The sequence below is a fragment of the Nyctereutes procyonoides genome, unplaced genomic scaffold (genome assembly GCF_905146905.1).
Source record: "Nyctereutes procyonoides isolate TBG_1078 unplaced genomic scaffold, NYPRO_anot_genome, whole genome shotgun sequence".
NCBI lineage: Eukaryota > Metazoa > Chordata > Mammalia > Carnivora > Canidae > Nyctereutes > Nyctereutes procyonoides.
In genome coordinates, this window is record NW_026575146.1 from 58,760,464 (window position 1) to 58,785,293 (window position 24,830).

At 41.5% G+C, this 24,830-nt stretch overlaps 1 protein-coding gene across 10 annotated transcripts in view; it reads right to left on the reverse strand.

Moving 5' to 3' along the window:
• GLIS3 (GLIS family zinc finger 3) overlaps positions 1-24,830 on the reverse strand; it is a 621,575-nt gene that overhangs the window by 16,738 nt on the left and 580,007 nt on the right. For all 10 annotated transcript variants that reach the window (XM_055311375.1, XM_055311377.1, XM_055311373.1 and 7 more), the window contains one exon: positions 11,538-11,716. In XM_055311375.1, coding sequence (XP_055167350.1) covers positions 11,538-11,716 — 179 coding nt within the window. The remainder of the gene's footprint in view (positions 1-11,537; positions 11,717-24,830) is intronic.

A 24,830-nucleotide genomic window follows, 5' to 3' on the forward strand; every position in this document is an offset into this window, starting at 1 on the left:
TATAGTCTATAGGGTCCTTCCTTTCCTGCTTAATCTCATTCTACTGCACACTAAAGTCCTGAATTTTAAGTATATATTAAGCATCTAAAAATTTGCCAAGTGCTACAAGGGATAAATAGATGGTATGATTTCCCGCCTACACATGGACCAAGAAGACTATTCTCTTACTGTTGATTTCAAAGGTCTTACTTGCCAAATTCACCCCGTAGGTATAAGCCTGCTTCCTCTACTGGAAGTTTTAGCTTTAGCACCTCAAACAGAACCTGGCACATAGAGAAGCTGAGTATTTGAGAATGAATAAATGAATGAGTGAATGACAGTCAACAGCTAGAGCCTTCGGTGAAAATACAAATAGTGAGAGGGATCACAACTAAGCTCAAAGAATCTGATCTAAAATAAATAAATAAATAAAATTTAGAAAAAAAAGATTCTGATCTATAAACTTCTATATTATAGCCTGTCTGTGTGACTTCTTATTCTAACTTGGAATTTTACTTTTTTTAAAGGAGGAACAAAGATGATGAAGATATGATCGGCCTGGTTCAGGTGACCTGGAGAGTTGTGTTGCTCCAAGCCACCCTTCTCTGCTGGGTGCCAGAGAGGCTACTGAGCCTGAAGAGAAAAAAGAGTGGGCGGAAGAATTAGGTAAACTTATCCACCCACAGAATGTCCTGTGCTCTTTGAGGAAACCATTCCGAGGTCAAGGAACTTGATCAACTACTCTTGAATTTCATCTCTAAATAGGGGCAGAAATAGATTTCCTACTGTCTTCATAAAGTTATAATGAGAATTCAGGTTTCTATCTAACAAATGGCTTACTGATCAGTTCCATTATAGTTACCCGGTACTGATAAAATTTTTGTACCTAAGAGTAATTTATAAAACATACATTGCAATATAAATGTAGATACTCTCATTGACCTCACTGGTATTGACAAAAATGCTGTACCAGCCCAGATCCAAAGATGCAAAAGACCTCGGGTAAAGACTTTGCTAATTCAGATGTCTGGAATCATTTTGCCATTATGATGAGAAAATTTATGAACTTGAAGAATAAGTTGTGTTCAGCAATGTGTGATACGAGGCTAGATTTGGTGGAGGAACATGGGGGAGAGGGAGGGCTTGTTTGTTATACTTGAATGATCTAGAAAAATGCCTGAATGTTTTTACTTCATGGCCGCATCTTATAAGGTCTAGTTCTTAAAGACCTTGCAAGAGAATGAAATGGAGAGTTTGGTCAGAACAATCTGGTTGGAGAGGGAAATTTTCTGTAATCAGACAGGACATTCACACTGTAAGTAAATCAACTAGAAATTCTAGGGAAACTGGGATTGTTCTGCAACCTGGTCTGAGCTCAGATGATCTGAATGAGCACAGATCAAGGTAGTTCTGGTGTTTCAGTGTTGTTTTGCTTTGTTAACACAGTGCTCTCATTACCAGTCACCCAAATGTTCCTGATGTGGGGTTTTTCCCTCCTTTATTTTAAGAAAACTCCACCCCCAGCTATTCACATTTTTTTCTTCTAAGCCATCAACTGCTTATCATGTTTACAAGGAAAATTCCAACTAAAAATACAAGAATCACAAGACACAGATTGCCATTAATATGTTCAGCCCTGAAGAGTCCAACTAAGCAGCCTGTAAAATAGAATTAAAAGAAAATATTTAACTTGATTTTAAGAGCTCCATTCATTAGAGGCTAAACTTCATGAGTTTCAGATATAAGACAGAACATTTGCTTCTGGAAAAAAATGTCATTAATTCCCCCAAAGAATGAAAAAGCGCTAAATCTGTAAGAACGTTCATCACTTTTTCTATAAATGTTTTTAAGTTAACTGACAGAGAAGTCACAATAGTCAATGAAACGGAAATTTTCTGGCTATTTTCCTTTTCTTCGATACATTTTTGGGTTCCAATGAGGAAAACAAAGTATCACGCTGCAAGCAACACAGCCTGCCTGGTAGGGTGAGAGAAGGAGCAAACTGCTTCATAAGTAATATAACCACTACATTCCTATTATAATGAAACTACCTTTGGAGCTCAATAAGAATATGAAAAGATGCTGAATCACAATACTAACCAAAGGCAAAGGCAAAATAATTTTGCTGCACACGCTGGCAAGAATTAAAATGACTGACGACGTCTGGAGTGGGGAAATGTGTCTAGTGCATTTTTGCGGAGTCTACACTGGCATAGTCTTTGTCCAGGACCTATGGCAGTACGTACCTAACTTTAAAATGTGCATAGCCATCAATCTGTCAATTTTTCTTCCAGAAATAATTCCTGAAGAAAGTATGCAAAGAGATACATATGTGTGTGAGTGTTCATGTAAACACTCTTTTGTGCATAAGAGATTTAATATAGCATTGTTAATAAAAGCAAAAAAAATCAGTAGGGGAATGATTTAAAAAAAAAATGACAGGTTCCTGCAACTACTACACAATTTTTTTAAAGAAGTTGATCTATATACCTTTACCTAGAAAGCAGATTCATATATATTTTTAAGTTTAAAAAAAAGGTAAGTCATAAAATAAAACGCAGAATGTGAGTCCATCTTTATAACAGAGCATGTGTGTACACACATATATATGTGTGAGTGTATGTAAGTACACATACAACACATACATTTCATTTCTATAAACACCTAAAAAGTCATTAATAGACTTCATGGTCATTATGTTTCACTAGTGCTGAAAATAATTTCAACTCTTCATAAGCTTAAGTACACTAAGCACTTTTAATTTAAAAAATAGGTAAATTTAAAAAAAATTCACTAAGAATTTTCAAATTGTATTTTAAGGACTGTGCAAACAGTCCAATAACTCTGGTTTGTTGATTTAGTAATCATGCTTCTAACAGTTACCCCAGCATGCATGTACTTGAGAGGCAAACATGGCATGTGTGAGACTATCACACACACACACACACACACACACACACAATCTCACACACACCCATGTGGCAATCCCATGGGGACAATGAGAGAGTGAATGCTCCCTTCTCTATAGTGACATGTCACTGCTTGAGAGCACAGACTCTGTTGTTAGATGGTCCTGGGTATACTTTCCAGCCCCACCATTTCACGAGTAGGAAACCTAGGGCAAGTCACTTAACATTTCAGTGATTCGGATCTTTCATCTGTGAAATGGGAGCAAACAATACCTTCTTTACTGTGTTGTTATGAGATTAATGAGAAAGGGCACCATAAGTATTCACTGCACTGCCTGGCACAGAAGACACAACACCAAGTGGCCGGTGGGAAACCACTTTCTCTCCAACCACAGTCCCTGTTCTGCCTGCAAAATTTTAGCCCTGGAGGGGACCTCATCGTTAATGGTTCCACACTTAAACATCACACAGAGAGAATTCCCAAGCAACTCAAAACTGCCGTATACTATACCTACATCTGCCATCACGAAGGACAATGAGTGTGGGATTGGGGTCAGAGTCTTCCTCAAATTAGCTCTGACATGCCCTAGATGTATGACCTGGGGCAAGGTGCTGTATCTTGCAGCCTCGCCTGGGAGGCAACAGTATGTTGGTATTTTTACTTATGTTATTGTGAAGATTTAAAACAACACAAGCGGATATATCCAGAGCAACTGGCATCTGGAACACAGAAGAAAAGTAATAACAACAACAAACAGCTCTAATTAATTCAGCATCTACCACGAGCTATGCATTTTTTCTCATTTTTATATCAACTCTGAAAGAGTGGTTTCACTACATCCATATTACAAGCCAGGAAACTGAGATTCAGGGCATTGCATGATTGGCCACAGGATTCCAATTCAGATCTGCCTGACTCTAAAGTCTTTTTATCTACTTTGTTCTTCTCTTTTTGTTGGGGGTGAGGGGTAGAGAGAGAGGGAGAGAGGGAGAGAAGTAGAGAGAGAGAGAGAGAATCTTAAGCAGGCTCCACATCCAGCACAGAGCTGTCATGGGTATTGATATCACGACCCTAAGACCACGACCTGAGGTGAAATCAAGAGATGGACGTGTTAAGTGACTGAGCCACTCAGGTGCCCCTACTTTTTTTTTTTTCTCTTTCTATAATTCATTATTTATCTCCCTGTATTATCTGGGCAAGTCACAATTTCCTCTTCTGGTAATCTCTTCTGAGATAATATGACCAATTATGTAAGCTAGTGGATGTGAATGCTTTGAAAACTGAAAACAATGTTTTGGAAACTTTCAGAAACAAGAGACTTTTATCTATCGGAATGCCTCAGACACCTCTTCCTCGGGGCTGCCATTGCTGCAGAAGGCTGCCACTGCTTCGTGGTTCACTATTAAACATTCAGTCCCAGGTGTGCAAAGACCCATGGGAAGGAATACTTACTGTATTAACTTTAACCCTTAATGTGTAAGAGAATCATTAGATCATCCTCTTTCCTCTGGGGAGAGGTCCCAGGCAGTTGGGTAAACACTGGATACATAATGAGAGGGACAGAGAAAAAGAAGCAAGTGCCCAGAGAAAAGAGGAGCCCTGGAAACTTGACTCCTAATCATGGTTTTACCAAGGGCTGGCTCTATGGATCAGCCTAGTAAGGCATAAGCAACCCCCCCCCCCCCGCCCATCATCCTTTTATTCATTCACATTTCTTCCACAAACTTTTATTGAAGCATTTACTTTGTGCAAAACATTGTAGGAGGATATAGTTCCTGTCCCCAGGAAACTTTTTTGCAATGGTTAGTTGATCCAATCATGTTAATATCCTTATGGTTATATGGGTTTAGTCTGTGTGTGTGTGGGTAGATACTTAATTACATACGTAGATTATTCACAGTTCAGTCGTTTCCATAACTAATCATTTAAACAGCTCTTCTGATGAAGATGACCATTTTACACCCCTCCCACAAAGCCCAACATGCTGAGATGCCAACTACACCCCTATACACACCTAAATTTAACTTTTGTTTAATAGAATTAGCACACTGTCAGAATTCATCAAGTACTAGTTATATAAAACTGCTCTTGGGGTAATTTTGTAGTAATTAAGTGTATAAGAGTAATTAAGAATTTCTCTGGATCTAATCATCAATCCCTAGTACTATATAAGCATTAATAACATCATGGCTGATACCAAAAATTAGTCCTGATTGGGACTGCTGCTGCGAACATTGGAAGAACGTGAAGTGCGCTCACTGGCTCATTCTCCTCATGAGTATGTCACAACTTTCTCAGTGAAGACGATTATGCTTGGATTTATAATCAATCTTATTTGTCTTCCTGAGATCTCAAGGGGAATTTGTGACACATGCTTAAATCCTAAGCAATACAATTTCTAGACTTAACTACATTTCACAACTTCACGTATGCAGATGTGACTACATTTCCTGTGGGACCGGGTGTGTTTATTGTCTCTACAATTTGCCTTTAAAAAAAATAACCTTTAAACATTTAACATAAACCCCCACAAATGACATCAGTCATGGCTGTAACCCATAGGACTCTTCTGGAAAGTACCATTACACAATCACTGTAAATAAACAGGAACTCAGAGGAAGAAGTTAAACTTGTAAGGGCCACCTCATCCATTTAAATATCAATGCTCTGAGATTCCTTAGGCTTGAAAGATATTTTGGTTGTTTGGTAGGACAAGCCCTTTACAAAGTATTTTGTTCCTGGAGGCTGGCTGGTGGCTGGAAACCTTTTGTTTCCTGAGACGGTCAATGTGAACTGGGCTGTCAAGCTTACCATACCTTATTGAGGTGAGAAAATGCCACCACTGTCTTCGAGCTGACGAGCTGACAGGGGCCAGCTTCTACAGGGACTGGGGCAGGACAGCTCTAAATCATGAGAAAAGGCTCCCCCTCTGCACAGCCACTGTCTTGCTATCAGACTGCCCAGGCTGGGATGCAGCTCCATGGTGTTCTAATGAAATCTAATGACTGGATCATGTATGATGGAAATCTGTTAGTAACTGGCTTCTCCCGAAGGTAATGATAAGAGCAAGCGGTGAAAAGCATAGCAACCTAAGAGGCTGCAGGAGAGGTGCAGAACAAGGGCAGAACCCTCCAGAAAGCCTCTACCACAGATTTCCGAGAGGTAATCAGTGTGAAGGATATGAGAGTTCCATTTTGCAGATCAGAAAACTAGTTCGGGGACTGTTTGGCAGGCCCTGTGGTGTGTGTCTCTCCAATAAACGTTATTGAGAGCATCGCAATTTTGTTAAGCCCAGCAATGCACTGAAATATCCTCCTTCCCAGACTCCCTCGCAAGTGAGGGTAGCCATGTGCCGAAGTTTGGGGTCTGCCTGTACTTCATTCTCCTCCCTCCTCCATGACCGAAACTGGGATAGGATATGGAGAATGTCAGCATCTGTATTATCAACAGGAGGATGGAAGTCGCTTATTACATATGGCAAAGTGGGAAGCTGGCAGGGGCTGGCGCACCGTGGGCTCCATGGGCTGTTCCCCGCCAGCACTGTCTACTACCAGGTGTCTTGTCATAGAGGAAGAGCAAAGCCATACACTGGGAGTGCTGTTCTAACATGAGAAACTAATCTGGAAACATCTTGTGCTCTGTACAATGTGGACTGCAGATAACAGGCTCTTTGGGGAAATTTGGGATTGGGACAGACCACTCAAAATCTATGCAACCTTCTAACTATAGCAGGAACAACATAATCAAGAGGGAAACTGGGCAGCCAGTTCTATGCAGCTAGAGGCTCCTTGTGGTTCAGAAACGCTCAAAAGTATTGACTGGAAATGCTGGCTTGCAGGAATGAGACAACAGGTGCTAGAACCAGCGTATGGGAAAGACTGATCTGCTAGCAGCCTAGGGCCATGCGAGGCCAGGTGCTTGCCTTTCTGGGGAAGGCGACCTTAGGGGCTGGCTCATTTCCGACTGTCTTATAGGGGCTAGAGGAGCTCCTGCCTGTGCAGCAGCAGGTCTGAAAGCTTGTTTTATTTCCTTCTTTTGCTATTCCAGCTCCCCTTGCCTAGAAAAGACTGCCGGTGAATGCACACAATTCTGCATTCTTCTGACACTATTCCTCTAACTTACCAGTGGCACCTGAGTGAACTATTCAGTCATGTTGTTTGGGTGCTGTACTGGTGCGGTGCAATATAATCCCAGCAGTTAGGGTGCTACATTCCCACTTCTCCAATTCTGTTCCCTACACATGCCGTGGCTTACTTTCCTAAAATATCAGGCTGCCTTCTCCACTCAGTGGCATTATACTCATAATAGCCCCAAATCCTTCTATGAGCTGGGCTTGCTGGTTCCCAGCCTCCTCTATTTATCTTCAAAATCCGATTCAAGAGTCATCTCTAGAAACACTTCTACGACACCTTCTTCTGAATAAATCAGGTGCCTTAATATTATTATTATTATTATTATTACTGCATGTGTCACCCCATTGATTAAATGGCATTCATGTTTGCCTGGCACAGGGACCAACAAACACTTGCTGAATTGAACTTGGCCTCTCCTTGATGGGTCCAGAAGCAGGAAGGTTGTGAAAATGCTGTTTTAGGAATTCCCATGGCATTCTAAGAGCCCAGAATGAATAGGGCATTTAAAAAGAAATTATCCATTAGTACCATAACAAAATGTACAAATATCAACTCTCAGGCAACTAATCCAGGCAAGATTCTGAAGCTTGCCCGGGCAAGAGAATAGTCCTAAAGAGAAAGAAAAGACTGCAGAACAAGCTTACATGATTGGAAAGAGTTGTTCCTATGTTTACATCTAAAATAAAAGACTAAAATGTACTTAAAAGTTGCCTTGGAGATGCCACCCAAACAGAGACCTGTAAATGCTATCAACATTCAAACGTTAAAAGGAATGACACCTCATCTACCTTACTAATGAAGGTGACATAAATGGATGAAGTCGATGCAGAATCAACAAAGCTGAGCTCTAGTCCTGGGTCATTTGCTGGGTGAGGGAATCGAACAAGCAGTACTATTAATCTTTTCAAAGTGTGCCTTTTATGAAACACTCATTAATACTGCAATAATATATGGCGACAGATGGTGACTATACTGATCGTGGGGAAGTGCAGACTTGTCAAACCACTATGTTGCACACCTGAAACATAACATTGTCTGTCAAGCATAGTTTGATAGCAAATAAATACACACACACACACACACACACACACACACACGTACACACACAGCCCACAAAGTCTAAGCTCTGTATCAGTTAACATGGCATGAGCAAAGCCCAATGGGACATCATTTTCTTCCTCATCTGTAAGACCAAAACCCTTTGAATTCTAACTTGCATGGCTCTGTGTAAGGCAACAGCATCTACATACAAGTATATTTCCCCATGGAAAGATGTAAATACATATTTATTTTGGTGGGCCTTTGATTCAGAAACACACAGATGGAGAACGTGGCTTGGAAATGTGGACCTCTTGTTAAAGATGCCTGTGTGCTTGGCCAGGAAGGCAGAGATGCCTAGACATTTTGTTTTCTTCTGTGTTCTAGTTCTTATCTCTAAAAATACACTGATGACATTTTTCTCTGACCTCTACGTACCGCAGGGAATACAGAGGATGGGGGTGACGGCACTTATGAAAGCCATGAACTTCTTGAAAAACAGAACACTCATTCATTTTGGCTCTCATATCTGCACGCTGACACTGTGCTTGGGGTTTTAAAAATCTAGTTTTATGAGGGGATGAAGTTCCCTGGTACCAAGATGCTGTATGACACCACCCCGCAAACTAGTCCAACCAAAGCTGTCAATAATTGCAACTCATTTAGAAGATCTCCCTGTGCCTCCTTTTGCGCTCCCAGCACTGTATCACCTATTTGAAAAATATTAGATCAATTTGCTCCTTATCCTAAGGAGCCATTAATGAGCAATCCTCGTGCCTAGCAAGTTCCAGGAAAACATTTGCAGACAAAATGCTTGGAGGATGAAGTAAGGCTGCAACTGGATGCCCACTCCTTCATTCTTAGCAGTGGCCCAGTGGCTAAAGCCTGGACATTCCCTCTGTGAGCCCATCACAGCAGCTCCTTGCCCATCTTCTAAAAGAAAGTTATGTTTCCCAATTTGCATAACTCTATCCTGATATCCTGATCTCTTCCAGAAAGCCTTGTCATATGTATTTATTTTTAGGTTGCTGTTGGCAGTTTCTCATTGGCCAGGGGAATTTTTAACAATTGAAGTAAAAGTTAAAATAAAAAAGCAACTCAATGGTTTCAAGTTGACAATGTACTCATTATTCAACTAAAAAAGAGAAATATGGGAGAAGAGTCTTTTGCCAGGATGTGGTACAAAATGATAAGGTGGATCTCATTTTCTGTTTTGTCTTGTTTCATTTTGCATTTGTTAAATAAGAGAGTGTCAATCGTTTATTCAGTAAATATTTATTAAATGCCTACTTTGCACCAAGAATTATATGTGCCCTAAGGCTAGAGACATTATTCCTATTCTCAAAGAGTCCAATAAAGAAAAGGGAGGGGGGAGAAGAAATAAAAGCATTAAATTAATTAAGCTCCTACTCTGCGTCAGGTGCTTTTCTTGTGGCCTCTTTGTAACCACTGATGAGAGAAGGTGGGTGAGACCCCTCAGAAGTTGTTCAGAGTCACACTTCTGAGTTGAGTGGATTGGCATTTGTAATCGAATTGGTCTAATTCCAAAATCTCTTGAAAAATTTCTTCAGAAAGCAGAAAAAGAAGAAAACAAATTATCCATTATCCTTCCCATTATGATTAAAAACAAAACAAAATTGTTAATGTTTTGGAATATTTCCTTCCATTTTTTTTGGCTACATGTAGATTAATTTTTGAATTTTTAAAATGTTTCACGTTGTAATCTAAGTGTGTTATATGGCCTTTCTTTGGACCTATGACACCATTGCCTGAAATGCTCCATTATTTTTTATAGCATTAGAGAGAAAAATCATTGCCAATCATATGATGCCACTGACTGATGCATGTTCAGACCTCCACCATGTTAAAATGTGAAGGGTTAAAGTCATGTGTGGTAGGATCAGTGCCCTACTCTGTATCCCCAAAAGCCCACATTGTCTACCTCCTGCCTGCAGTAAAGGTGGCTTCCCAACACTGGGGACCTGGATCTCCCCTATATTAGACAAGCTTTTTGTCTGGGTGAGGAGATCTCCCTCAGAGATCTCCTTTCTCACACATGCATTGCTTTGTACACAGTTGATACTCAAGAAATATTTCTTGGTTGAATAAATACACAACTAAAACTTAAGAAAAAGGTTACCCGATGGAAAAGGATAAAAATTACCATAGGCCCAAACAATGGTAAAAGCCCAGGTTCTGTCAGGGGATGAGGGTTTGTGTGATGGCTCTCAGCAAGAGAGGAGATGGATGGAGCCAGTGGCCTGGGCTTCTTAAGGTCTTTCCCTCCCCATAGCTCACTACTCTGTCCTCCTCTCTGGCTGTCCAGACCCCTACCGGGATGTCCTCACATACACCTCACTCCACAGCACTCCTTGATTCTGCCATCTTGGGAAGTCAGTCATGCTTATTCACACTCAGCTGAAATCCTGATTAAGATTTGGGGACACCGCTCAGTAACATCAAATAACAACTCACGTGGAACAAACTCAGGTATTAGCAAGAGGCAGATGGAGGAGAGTCCTATTTTTCAGGAGCTGAAACTCTCGTTTAAATGGACAGTATCCCCTTCACCCCCAGCAAGTAAAAGACTACATATAGTCTGAGTCTATGTGATTTGACAACTCAATTTAACTTTCTATGAACGTTCACAAAGATATCTGCCTGAGTCAGCAAAATTGGTATAAATAAAAAAAAGAAATTCAGCCAAACTTGGTTCTCCATGTATGTTCTAAGTTCAACCCCAAATCTTCACATTTTGAATACCATCATGATTTCTCTTGCTTTTCCTTTCCTCCTGTTCTTTCTCTCTGCATTTGCCAAGCATCTGTGTGTCTTCACAGCATGTAGAGAACTGTGCTAAGTTCTCCAAGAAAAAGAACAATGGGTCAGAAAATTCTGACCTCAGAAAGAAGCTTATACATTAATAGAAAGGCAAATGTTCCTCACTAAGAAGTAACTTAACAAGGTAGAGAGAGAAGAGTGCTATCTGAGCGATGCAGGTGATATGCACCTGGAGCCAGGAGAGATGCAATCCAGCTAGAACACGAAGGGAGACTTCAGCAAGGAGGTGTCATATCACCTGGGCCTTGAAAGACAGAGAGCTTCTGGGGATATGGGATCTGTGGAAGAAGGGGTATGCCTGGGCAAAAGCACTCCTGTAGTTCTGCTTTAAATGACTAGTTATTGTTTAGGAAACAAGATGCTGTTGTTAGGGCCTATCTGTGAGGTGTTAAATCACTGGCCCGTAAACAGATCATCATCTTGGGCTGACTGCTCTGGGGTGTCATAAGTTATACCAGCTTAGGGCCAACACCAGGAAAATGCTATGAGATTTCACGCTGATGAAGTGTGACATTTTAGAGGAAAGTCATAAAAGCCAAAGCTTGGTGTGTGCCCGAATCAGAGGAACCCACCACTGGTAACGACGGCACAGTATCACTTGTTGAGACTCAAGGGGGCTGTTGGCTCCCCACTTACCATGGACATGGATTCCGTTTGGTTGAAAGGAAGAGTTTGTTTCCGGCTGGTAAGACTTCAGGTGTGGCCCGCCCGCAGGCTGCTGGGTGTGGGGAGGCTGTGTTCTCTGCATTACTGAAGAAGGAGCTGGAACCCTCCGGGGGCTGATGTGGTGAGGAGATGGGACAGAAGGTGCAAACCTAGGAAAATGATCACAAAAGGAAGTGTGAGGGGCACGAAGAAGCAGGAGCAGAGACACACTCAAATTGCCAAATTCTGATTTGCACCCTGGCTGGATAAGAGCATGACAAGAAGCTCTCAAAGGGAAGTGCTGAAGACTTTCTCCCACTTTTAACCACTGGCTTCTCAAGTGAGAAACTGAGGGGATGAGGCGAGGTCAAGGAAGGGAAAATATAGTCACAGTTTGGGTTTGTCAAGCCTCTTAAAATGCATTTCAAATACTCTGGGTTTGGTGAAATGCAAAGCACATCTTTTGCCAGGCCCCCTTTTCTGCTAATTTTTAAATTCGTTTGCATTTTAGGGGAAATGTGATCCTTATGTTTCTGATTCATTTACACTTAGCTCATAAACATTTTGTTCTGTGAGACATATCTGAGGTCCAAGAAGTGTTACAAGTCTTTATCATAAGCCTCTCTCATCCTGTTCCCTTTAAACAATACAGTTTCTTTTGCCAAGAATGAGTGAAGCTAAACCTCAAAGGTCAACTGTGGTTTGAGATCCAGAACCTATCTGCATGGGCTCTGTGCTTGGCAAAGAACACTGCCCAGAGCCCAAGAACAGCGCAATGTGGGATATCTTTTGCAGCCACGTGTGCTAATCACAGTAAAGCTACCGGCAGTTTTAGAGGAGGGACATGCAGATAGAAGGTGACTTAACCAACTAACCTGAGACACCAAATTGATAACTGTCCACCAGTCTTCTGATTGTGAAGGGCAATTAGCAGGGTCTGACTCCCTGGGTCTAAAATGACTTTCTAGCACTTTCTAGGGTGTTGTTATGAGAATGGTGTTCAAGTTTACCAGTGTCCATATGATGGCCAGGTCAGTAGGGTGCTGGCACAGGGAACCTGTCAGAGCTGTGAAATGAAGTTGACAAAATAATTGGGGAGCAAACTGTATCAGCAATGAATTGTTTGGTCTCCACAAAAAGGCCCAGGAAGTTGAGAAAAGAGGTATCCAGAGGAGGCCGAAACAAACTGGCTGCATTAGGATGTATCTTTTCACTTTGCTGCGAGAGAACAGTAACTGAGTACCCTGGGCCGGGCAAATATATATTTTCCAAGTGTATCATCTTAATTGGAATTAGCCTGGAAGATGTGCTCAATGGCCTGAGAGAACACATCGCAAATGAACCCTGGCACTACCCTGAGAACATCTAGTAAAAACTCAAGTGCCAGGATTCCTCATATGGAGGCTATTTTCTTGGGGAACATGTCCCTAATGTGGCTGGCAATTCTCTCTGAGGTCATGGGAGGGAGCTGAAGAATTGTGGGATTGCAGGCTTTTGGGCTCTGAGTCCACACAACCACCCCATCCCAGAGCCCTGTGGGTAGGAGACCCCCAGGGAAAATGGGGAGGACTTGAATTGGAAACAATCTATGTCATGGCATCTCAATTCTGGGTTTGGGCAAAACAGCAAGAGCCTTTGACTTGCTTCCTGATTATATTTCTTCATCTGGGAATAAAAGACGCCAGCACACTCTTGATGGTTTTCTGGTCTTTTCTCTGGTACTTTTGCCACTTTTCCTGGCTATTGAGGACTGACAGGGCGGAGATGTGAAGTTGGGGCCAGTCACAGTATGTACAAGCCTGATCCTGATGTGGTCACCTTGATGGAGGAGATGGATTCTATTTTTACAATCCCTCACCCCCAGGCAAGTGAGTCTGACTCATAAAAGAGGGTTTGATTAACAAAGATAGAAAAGGTAGATGGGGAGGGGAAGGAGGCAAATATAAAATCAGCAATATAAAATCTTATCTCTTTGTAATTTGGGGTGATCTGGTTATAGAATGAACCATGATTACTAGCTATAAAGGGGAGATTTCTCAACTAACTTAAAGGACAGACTTCATTTAGGAGTCATCTAAAATGTAAATTCCATACAAGAGACTCTCCATCTAGATACAGATTATATAGCTACATATAAATTGTATATCTATGTATCTATCTAAAGAGCATATAATTACATGGTAATTATAAATCATTGTTATCTATTCATTCACACAAGTTCCAATTGTTGGCTGTGCCCTCTTGGCTATTACATATTATGTAATGTAGTAATGGTGAGCAAAGGAAAAAATAGGTTGGTGGTATCACACCAAGGGATTAGTAATGCTTATCTCAGAGATCTGGAGAGGAGTAAACTATACCTACTGACCATTCAACTGACTCCACATTTTGCTTTTTGCTAATTCAGACTGGATTTTTCTCCCTGTTACTCAAATAAGTAAGATTATATGGTATAAAGTTAATGTAATTTTAAAATACAGTGTGTCACTTCATATAAAGTACTAATAAAAACTTAAACATACATATTCTAGATGAGATAAATGTACACTTAAAAAAGGCCTTGATTTGGAAAGGAAAGCACTGATACAAAAATTTTAACTTTTACACATATAGAGAAAAGATGAAAAGTGACAAGATGTGATTACAATTATCTAACAATTGCCAGAAATAAGGAAATAAGTAAGAACTCAGTGCTAAAAAGCCCACCACAAGAAATGAATGTAGAAATGTGACTGATTTTCAAGTACAGCACTTAGATTTAATTTTGTTATTGCTGACAAATGGTACATAGTATTTTATTGAAAAATCTCTCACAATCTAATTTAAATTTATCTTCTATAAACCTGGTTACATGTTAACCAGGTCATAGTAGAATAGAATTAGCAAATTAAAATCAGAGGTGAGGGGGTAGGAGAGGAGTGCAGAAGCGAGGGAGGCTCCGTTAGAGGAAAGGCCCTGCCAGCATCCAAAACAGTCACTGACAACTCATAACAAGGCAGATGCCAGAAACATTTTATAAAAAAGCCAAAAGGACTCAAGAAACTTGAGTGGTTTGAAGCCATGTACTCCAGAAGCAAGCAAAGAACCAGGAACATACACACTTAAACAGAAGCTCATTAAGCCAAACGATGTTCTTACTGTTACTGAATCCTATTTTCTTAGTATCCTCACTGATTTTCCAACCTTGTTTTTAACAGGCATACACATATACATACCAAAATGAATAGAGTCTGAATATTCTGCCTAAAACAGAGAGGTTTTTTTTTTTTTAATCCAAAGAGGGTGAATTAAAAACATTTGATGCTAAAATAAACAATTGTGATGTGGAGTCTAAGTTGCAGTGATTTACAATTTTTCTCCCACGGAAGAGCTCATCACCCAAGACATCAAGGCAAGGTGACGTCACTCTAATTCATTCTGAGTTACGGCAGTGTCCAGGAGCCAGAAGACAGAATGTCTGAAGTCTTCCTAGGTCCAACTCTGTCCCCCAGCTGCTGATCTGCAGTTGACATTTCACAGATTTCATTCAATGTAGTTTAACAGTCTCTTCTTTGAAACAATAGAAGGTTGTTAATATAAATATGCACACAATGGGCTAGAAATTAAGAAAGAAAGAAAGAAGAAAGAAAGAAAGAAAGAAAGAAAGAAAGAAAGAAAGAAAGAAAATCACTGCTTACCAGAAACACTTCACACAAAAGCTAACCAGAGAACTGAGTCAGTCAACCATTTGTACTCCTTTAGTGGAGGAGTTTATAACCTCAGCATGAGCCACGGTTGAATGGTTTGTACCTCTCCTCCAACCTCCTGCCAAAAAACCCAAAAAACAGAACAAAAAAACAAAATAAAGACAAAACAGGGAGGAAACAGGTTTTAAAGGACTCATAAAAAAAAATATCTTCTGAAAAAAACCCACACAACTTAAAAAGGCTTCTGTAAATATATATCTATATATATCGACCTTAGAAAATGTCTGATTATTTTCAGTTTCACTCCTCTTCTGTGGCCCCACTTCCACCTTCAGCTCACACTGAGCTTTCCAACCTTGCAGTGAGGTAGGCCAGAAGCAAGGAGGTCATATTCCCTGTAAATGTAGTACTCAGAAACAGTCTTAGATTATTTCACAGGACAGTAGATCCCGATTGAGACATACAGAACTGGTGAGGTTCATAATGCAGTAAAATTACAAATGGCAAGAGGAGATGGATATCACTGAACACCCACTGGGCTTGGATTCTGGCTCTGTCCCTACTAGCTAGATAATCCCGAATAAATTTCCTGACATTTCCCAGCCTCAATTTCAAGTATAAAATAAATATAATCTCAATGCCTACTGGGGATCATAAAATCTGAGATAACATATTCATTTATTCATTCAAGAGATATTTATTGAGCACTGACCCAGTGTGTGGCCCTGTCCCCATCACTAGGGACAGAGCAACACATGACATACATCCCTGCTTCTGTGGAACTTACATTCAGGGGAGGAGAGGCAGGCAATGAACAAAGTGAAATAAGCAAACTATATGTTGTACTGAGGAAATGAGTACTATGGAGAAAAATCAATAATGGGAGGTAAGGGGTGGGGGTGGATTATGAACAATTTTAAATTGGGAAGTCAGAGATTTCCAAGTACTTTAGACAATGTCTGACATCTTCCAGATGATCAGCACATGTCTATGGAGTGATCGCCCTGAATGGAACATATAACTAAGGTATCCCTGACATTAACATGTATACAGTGCTTGAGAGCTCTGTAAGATTGTAACTCCAGCACTGCATTTGAATTTCTATAGAGTTCTTAAAATAAAACATCTTAGGACTCTTTTCTCTCTTGGCCATTCAGATATGGAAACTAAGGCTCAGAGAAAGCAAGGTATTTACTCCTCTGGCTAATTTTCCAATTCTAAGAGCACATAGTCATGGCCTTGTGTAAGAATCCCATTTCTCGGCACTGGTCTTCCCCCCAGAGTATCCTGAGTTCACAAATTCATACAATCATTATTATGTTCTAGCTGAAAGGTAATGGGTTACCCTTATTTGGATGAGATGAGGCAGGCTCAGAGGCATGAAATGATGTGCCCAGTCACACAGCTAGTTCTCCAATGCCACTTTATCCCAGGAAGGTAAGATGCTCTCTAGTGGAGGCTCCAGGCAAGGTGAGGGAGGGTGGTGGAGGACTCCTGTGAGCATCTGAGATTTGGAACCCTATTGCCAGCTGGCAGGGGAAGGGTGTGTGAATGATCCACTGCCTTGAGGAGACCTAGCAATCAGCTTCCCAGTTTGCTTTTGTGAACTTGTTCACTTCTGCACTAGAGTTCTTTGTGCCTAAGCAGGCTTATACCTTTAGTCTTTCCAGCTGGCTAACTCCTTTCAAATAATGCTCTGTCTCCTGCCTGTAAGTCCAAGGTATTTCTATGTCAATTAACAACTGTATTTCTTCAAACAGTATTTGCTAATAGACCATAAGCATGTCATAAATGTGTCTTACTTTTCTTCATTTTTGCTGCATTTGCAAACAGTTCTAGCAAGCAACTTGGGGCTGTGTGCTTAAGCATCGCTTTGGGGGTTAATACTTTGAAAAGAGGGGTTTCCATGATCAAGTAGATTAAATGTCAGTTGATATGTGCTTTGGACCAGTCTCTTCTCCCCTCTTTCTTCCACGGGGTTGCAGACCTCCCAAAGAAGGAAGAATGCATCAGAACAGCTTGTTTCATTGTATTCACATGAAAAATATTATTGATTTGCTGCTAGGGAGTAGAAATAATGGATACAAACTGGTCCATGGTGGATTTGGGAAGGCATTTTTTTATCCCCAATGAATTGTGGTGGTTTTTAAATTCATCTGTGAAAACTAATCAATAAAAAGTGGCTTTAGCCGTTGGCCAACTACAGAGGAGGAAAAAAGGAATCCTTTTCAAAACCTAAAAAGAAAAGCACAGTTTTAAGGATTTCACATCTGATTTAACATCTAAAAAAAACCCCCCAATGATAATACCCCACTTTGTATAGCCAGACAGCACTCCATTTTAGTAGACTTTAGTGGTCTTTATAACGATTTATGAATCACTTCATGAATTCCTGGCTGACTCATCTGGGTGACTATAGTATCTACTTATACTTCCCTTCTGTCTCACAAAAGAGACACTTGGATTCAGTTCAATCCAGATTTGTCCCCGAATGAATCACAGCACGTTACTGGGGGAACTGCAAATTGAATTCTGCTTCTGAGACAATCAAGACCAGCTTTCAGTAATGAAGAAACAGCCGCTGGGAAGTGTGGGTAATTGCAACACTGTCCATCTGGGCAGGACTAAAGCCCGCCAAGAGCTGTAGGTCCGTCCGAGGATTCTGTTCCAAACTACTCAAAGAGCTGAATCCATCTCCTGCAAGGGCTTAGTGTTTCATTCTCCTCACGAGAGGCTAGGTCAATATTAACTGCAAATAATTTATCACATTGGGTAAGACCAAGACTCAAACATGATTGCCTGAGCCTCCACAGACCATGACAGAATGAGGGCTGTGAACTGGCTGTAGGTGAAATGATCACCAAGGATTTTTACAGAAGGCTCACATGTAGATTTTGACAAGAGCATTTGTGGGAAACAGGATAGCGTGTTCCGGAGGACACTTCTTGCACTTGGTTGGTGGGGGTTGGTCCTCAGTCCAGAAAACAAAGCCATCAATGCCCAAGGCAGAGGAGTGTATTTTTTTTTTCTGATATAGACCGAAATGGGGCGGAGGGCACCACAATCTCTCCCTCGCTGTGAAAATGAAAAGGGAGGGGAAGAGGACACTCAGAATATGTCAGGGAAATGAATTATGCAGGACACATTTAAACAAGAGCTAGGAGTTTTTGGAATATCTTGACTGAAGAATTGGCTGTGACTCTGTTGTTTGTCTATTTCAGAATCCGATGTGATGGGGAGAAAGGGAAGAAACGTCTGATTCTGCCAGATTCTCTTTACAAAAAAAAAAAAAATCACCAACCAGAAGAGAATTTATCCAGAGTGGTCTTAGACATTTGATGTTAAAAATTCTGCCATAAAAAAGAAAACCTTTTGGAGTGAGCTCATCCTCTGGGCAGCTCTGAGCAGGTCAAAGCAAGGGGATTAACTTAGGGTCCTGTGGCAAAGAGAAGACTCTTCCTCTTGTTCAGCATGGCATGTTAGGCATGGAGTTCAGTCTGCTTTGCAATGGAGTGTATCACATGAAAGGAAAACACTCAGGAGTGAGGAGCTAGCCGGGAAATGAGGGGGAAGAGTGTTGTTTTTGTCTCAACATGAGAAAGGGAGGCACAGGTATAGGAAAAAAATGGCCCCTTCCATGTCTTTCTCATGGTCTCAAATTGTGAACACGAGTCTCTTGAAAACACCAGAAGAACTTTTAGAATTAACTTCAGATGCAGTACTCCTGCCATGTATGGCCAGGTGCCTTTGAAAGTCACTGCCAAATGAGACCTTAAAAGTCAATATCATCCATAAATTTGAAAGAAACTAGCTGGGTGATGGTTCGGTCAGTAATAACATGTGCTGTTTATGTGTGATTTTTTACTCTTCAGGATGTCAGGTTACTACTGTAGTGACCACAAAGGAGTTTTCTATACCTTCCCTTGAATACAAGGCTCCACATTTGGTTAGAGAAATAAACTGGGGGAGACTACATCTATTAAAAATTAACAATCGGGCACCTGGGTGGCTCAGTGATTGAGCATCTGCCTTCAGTTCAGGCTGTGATCCTAGGGTCCTGAGATCGAGCCCTGCATTGGGCTCCCCACAGGGAGCCTGTATCTTCCTCTTCCTATGTCTCGGTCTCTCTCTTTCTGTGTCTCTCATGAATAAATAAAAACAAAATCTTTAAAAATTCACAATCAGAGAAGGGCTCTTAGCTCTTATAGATGAAAAGATCATCAAATACTTGGATGTTTGCTACCATTTTGTATTTCTAGCTCATCCAGTCCTACACAAAGATAAGTATTTAATAAATGTTGGTCGTTGCTATTGAGGAATTATTCTGTTGAACAGACCCCAGGCTCCACAGACTTAGCTCCTAACTCGGTGCCTCTTTTTGTGTCCAGGTAGATGGTACCTTTGCCCAATTGGAGCTAATACCCAGCTGGATACTATATTTGCCCAGAGACCACAGTTTCTTTTTCTGAAGAGAGACCATCTAATTCAAGAGAATGATTCCAATTATTGACTCTCGGAAGATGATTAAATCCTAGAAAACTGTTTCTCCCTGCAACTAAACAAAAAAGCAACCAAAGACCATGTTTCAGAAAAGGAAGCAAAAAACCTCTGTCTCGTGGTTTCGGCTCACCCTCATGGTCTCCTCACCACCAACAGGCAGTTTTTCCACTTGCAAAAAGATGTACAGTTCCTTCAGAGCCAATCCCCCAACTGCCTCCCATCCAGGAGATAAAGTTGATTTCCAGGTCACACTAGAAAGGCTTACAGGCTTTCACTTTGGGAATTCTGCCTCCATATGAGGTGCTGTTTTGGAGAAAGCCTAGGAAAGGAATACCCTGATATATCTGAATAACATAATGGCTTAGTTTGAGCTCCACGCTGCTTCATCCTAACACACTAAAGTAGAGGTTGCAAGAAAAGGAATTCTATTTTACCTCAAGCCTTCCTTGTTATTGTCATGACTCACTTTCCTGACTGAAAATCCAAGGGGACTAAAAAAACATCATCTTGGGCTTCGCATGAGGTAGATTTGTTTGGAATGTGGGAACAAAATAAAGATGGCTGATTTGGCATTCAGGGGTGAAATGAATGAGACCTCTTTAAAATGAAAAACCAGAGCACTTCAAAATTAAAAATACATGGAAAACAATCTGATGTGAAGGAATATTTGAACCATGAGTCAAGCTGTTTGTCTGGCGGAGTGACATGCATACGCTCACATCAGCGTCTCTTGCTTTGCTCTGAGGTGATGCAGAGGACAATGTGCAGACAGAGAGAAGAGCTGCAGTCACCTGCTCAGGGTTACTGTTACTCTTCCCAGAAACCATAAAGGAATCATAGTTGTAGTCCTCCCTGATGTGGAAACAAAGGCAGAAGAGAAATTATTAAATTTTCTTACTCCCTACAGCCCAATGTCAAGTCCTTGAAACAGGCAGAGTGACCTTCCTCTAGGGACTCAGCTGCCTCGATGTTGATACTCTGCTGAAGGCAAAAGGCAACGTTAGCTGGATCTCCAGGATCCTAGAGTCTATTTTCACATATAAAATTCCTTTACAAATTCCCTTTATCTGTAAACCCCCCAAGATAAGTGTTGGCAATCATCTCCCAAGCATACGACCCACCGATGTACATCTAAAGGGTCTCACAACTCAGGTTTTATTAGACGGTAACAAATGACATTTCCCAACAATAGCCAGCCCCCTCAAGGCCCTGGAAACCTTGCTTCCAAAATTCCTTAGAGACTTATGCTCTCCTTAACCCCCTCTCAACTTTAAAGTATATAATGGGGGGGGCACTCCTCATGACCCCCATGCAGCTCTTTCTGCCACAAGTCCTGTCCCCATGAATTTAACAAATTCACCTTTTTGCATCAAAGACATCTAAAGAATTCTTTCTTGGTTGCTGACTTTGAAACCCCAACATCTTTCCTATATCACTCCCTTCTATTCACACCTGTTCATTCCACAGGATGCCCAAGCACTGAGGGGGTTAAGAGCTGTAAGCATGACATTGTCTCCCCTCTGGGAGCTCTGGTTCTAGTGGGTTGTAAGCAAATCAGCAGACAGCATAATCTCGGGGACTGCTAAATCTATGAAGAGAAACAGAGCAGAGTTAGCAAGGAGAGTGAGGTTGGGGGTGGAAGGTTTAGGGGAAGTGGTCAAGAAAGGCCTCTCTGAAGAGGTGACATGTGAGCAGACCTGAGAAATGAAGGCATGAGTCAAGTACAGTTCTAGTGAAGGTGCCTTTCAGGTTTCAGGAGTAGCGCATACAAAGGCCCCAAGGCAAGATGAGTTGGTGTTTTCCAGGAATAGTAAGAGAACCAGTGTGGCCAGAGCCGAATAAGCAGGAGGAGCAGTGGTAAAGGAATGTGACTAAGGCAAGACCATAGAGGGCTTTGTCATCTACAAAGAGGAGTCTGGATTTGACTCCAAGCATGGCAGGGGAGGGATGTGAGCAGGAAATCCTCAGAGACTCCATTTACATTTTAAAAGGGCCCCTCTTGTGAGGCCTGGAGTGTGCTAACAGGGTGACAGTCTGGGGACAGTCAGGGGCCTGCTGTAATTGAGATGGGAGGGAACAGCTGTGAACTCAGTGAACTCCCTTGGAGGAACGAAGCTGATTGTGTTTGAAGGTAGAGCTAACAGGACTTACAGATTAATTAGATGAGAGAGTGCTTGAGAAGAGGAGGAATCAGAGTTGAGTAGGCTTTTTAACTTCTTAGTGGTAAGGTAAGATAACCATATGGGCTTGGCTCATTATTGTCCTCCATTATCAAGAAATAGACTGGACTCCGAAAATTATGCTCATAAAAATTTTGCAGACAACACAGACATTTAAATTAGAGACAGATCAGAGACAAATCAAAGAAGACTAGAAAAGCCAGTTCAGCAATGTCTTTCTGTTGTTGTTGTTTTTCCCAAAAGAGTCATTCACAATCGCTAGGGAAATAAGAAGAAAGGAGAAAATATCAATTTCCCTGTATTTGTGCTAAGAGGAGTAGACCAGGGGAACATATTTAAGGGGAGCATATTTAGTAAGGTGAATATCTCTATGGGTAGCTTCATTCCACAGGCCAATAACCGATCTGATACCTGCCATAGAGGATGAAGCATGGCTGTGGTCATGGGTCAGCTTCAAAGAAGCTTAAAGACTTGCAGGCTATTCTGCCCTGGAATAAACTTGGAGAAGTATCAGAAACTACCCATAGACATAAAGGGAAAAAAATAGAATAAAGACCCCAAGAATTTCCAATCTAAGACCCAATGTTCTAATCTCTATTTTCAAGGCTGGGACATTGGGATTTTCTGCCTCTTCTCTGCTCACAGCATAGACATTGGAAACAATGTTCATCACATTTCAGGGATTCTCAAATAAAATGTGTATGCGCATATGTGTATTGCAGGTGGATTTTGAACACCACTTCCCTCAACCCTGAATATCTGCAGAAGTCACTTTCCTACAGAGAAACCGACCCCTTCATGCAATACTGGGTGAGGATAACTGTTTTCTGGAGAGAAAACACTGCAGCCCCAAGGAAAAGAATGATGCTCATGATCACGTGGCACTGGGTGAGCATGAAGTCAACGGCCTGATAGGATGATGCAGATGCCAGCATGCAGGCTGAAGAAATGGCTATCTGAAGCTAGGCTTGTTTTTCAGCTCTGGCTTTTCTCAGTTGTTTTGATGATCAAGATTGACAAGCTTTATTTTGGGGCCCTAGTTGCCCTGTAAGTCAGTATCTATCCACACGGGAAAGTATCTGTGACACATGGCAGGGATGCTCTTAGAGCTGCGCTCACTGGGTAAGTCGACATTATGACACATGGCAATGTGGATACCTCTCAATAACACCCAAGTTTTCTTTGAAATAAGATGAGTGAGGCCAAGTTCCTGATGATATCAGAGCTCTCACTTCCAGACGCTCATCACGGTGCATCTAACACAGAGATGACTTTTTTTTGCCACTCAGTGACTCTTCAAAATCCTTTAATATAGGTCATGACTACATAAAATACAAGCCTGGAGTTTTAAGGGGCAAAACTGTCCTTTCAAATTGTATTAAAAAAAGAAAGTAATATAAAATCTGCACTGCCTCGCTGGTCTGGCCTTTGTCTCCTGAGGACCAGACAGACCTTTGGTCTATCCTTCGTCATTTCTTCTTCTGTTTGGTGTAGAATATGTTCTGAACTCTTTCTGGGTGGATAACAGGATAGGGAGGCCTTTGGAATGTATGCCACGGTCACCAGGGTACCCTTCCTGGGCAAATACACAAATCCCTGTCCTCAAGAGAAAGCTCAATTTCCTGGATGCAGCTGATGAGGCCCTTCCCCATTCACACGTGAAGCTCTGGCCTACAGCATTCCCTCCTCAGCTTTTGAGCATATGCATGGTCCTTAGCCTGGTCTTACAGACTTTCAGATTTCAGACAGATGTTTCTTCTTCTATTTCTCCCACCCTCCCCCATTTTAGGGTCATTCTTGTGTGCCTCCACAGCCTCTTCTGACATCCCTTCATAACAGCCTACATTAAGACTGCCTGTCGGCACAAGGGCATTCTGGAGGTTAGAAGGAAATTTTAGGTTCCTGCCCTCAGAAAACTAGTAATTCGGTTAGCAAGATAACATCTGGGAAATGATAAATAAATAAAACAGAGGATAGGAACCAAGAGACTAAACGAGTCTCTGTGAGCTTTCCGGGTAGAGTTAACCCAGGCTCCAAGCTGGTCAACGTTTAGCCAAGAACAGAACAATAATGGAAGGGCCTTGTTGTCTTTCTAGGTAGAACAGATCCTGAAAAAAGATGCAGAAACAAACAGACCAAGTCAGTGAGCAGGCTGGTTTGACAAGAGTTGGAGAACAGTAAAGAATCTCAAGGAAGTTAAATAGAAAACAGTTGCTATCCTTAACCCTTCAGTATCCAGAAAAGCTGCAACATGCTTCCAGTGCTAAATTAGAAAATGCTATCAGTGAAGACCAGCCCTGGTTACCCAATGGCACAGAAAGACTGTACACATGCATGCATGTGCGCACACACACACACACACACACACACACACACAGACACACACACACAATCCTAGAATCCTAGCAATGTCACATCTGATATGGATAAAAACAGCTTCCCAATACTTGATACAGACTCAAGAAACTAACATTCCTTTTTTAGTGAAGGTATTTTGACTACTTTCTCAGAAGCGATAGTCCCTAACATTCTCTGCTGTGGATTCCTGTCCCAGATTGTGTATGTCTTGAGGAGGCTACATCCAGTCCCTGTTTTCAGTGTCCTGTGGCTCAGAGATGGGTCTCCTGGAAGCCCTTCACAAATCACTGCAGGTGGCCAATCCACAAGCTCCCTGAGCTCTGTCGCATATACTCCAGAGCACAGCATGTCTGTGGACTTCTATGGGATGGAGAGAGGCTGCTGATGCGTTCTTGGACAAGGTGAGCGACATAGATACAGTGGACTTTTCTTGGGACTGTAAGATTTCTCCATTTCAAAAAGGGATTTGTGTCAATATGTTTGTTTTTTCTGCTCTAACAGACATACTATGAAACCCAATGAACTGACATTTCCAAAGATGCTGGGTTCCTATTATGGGA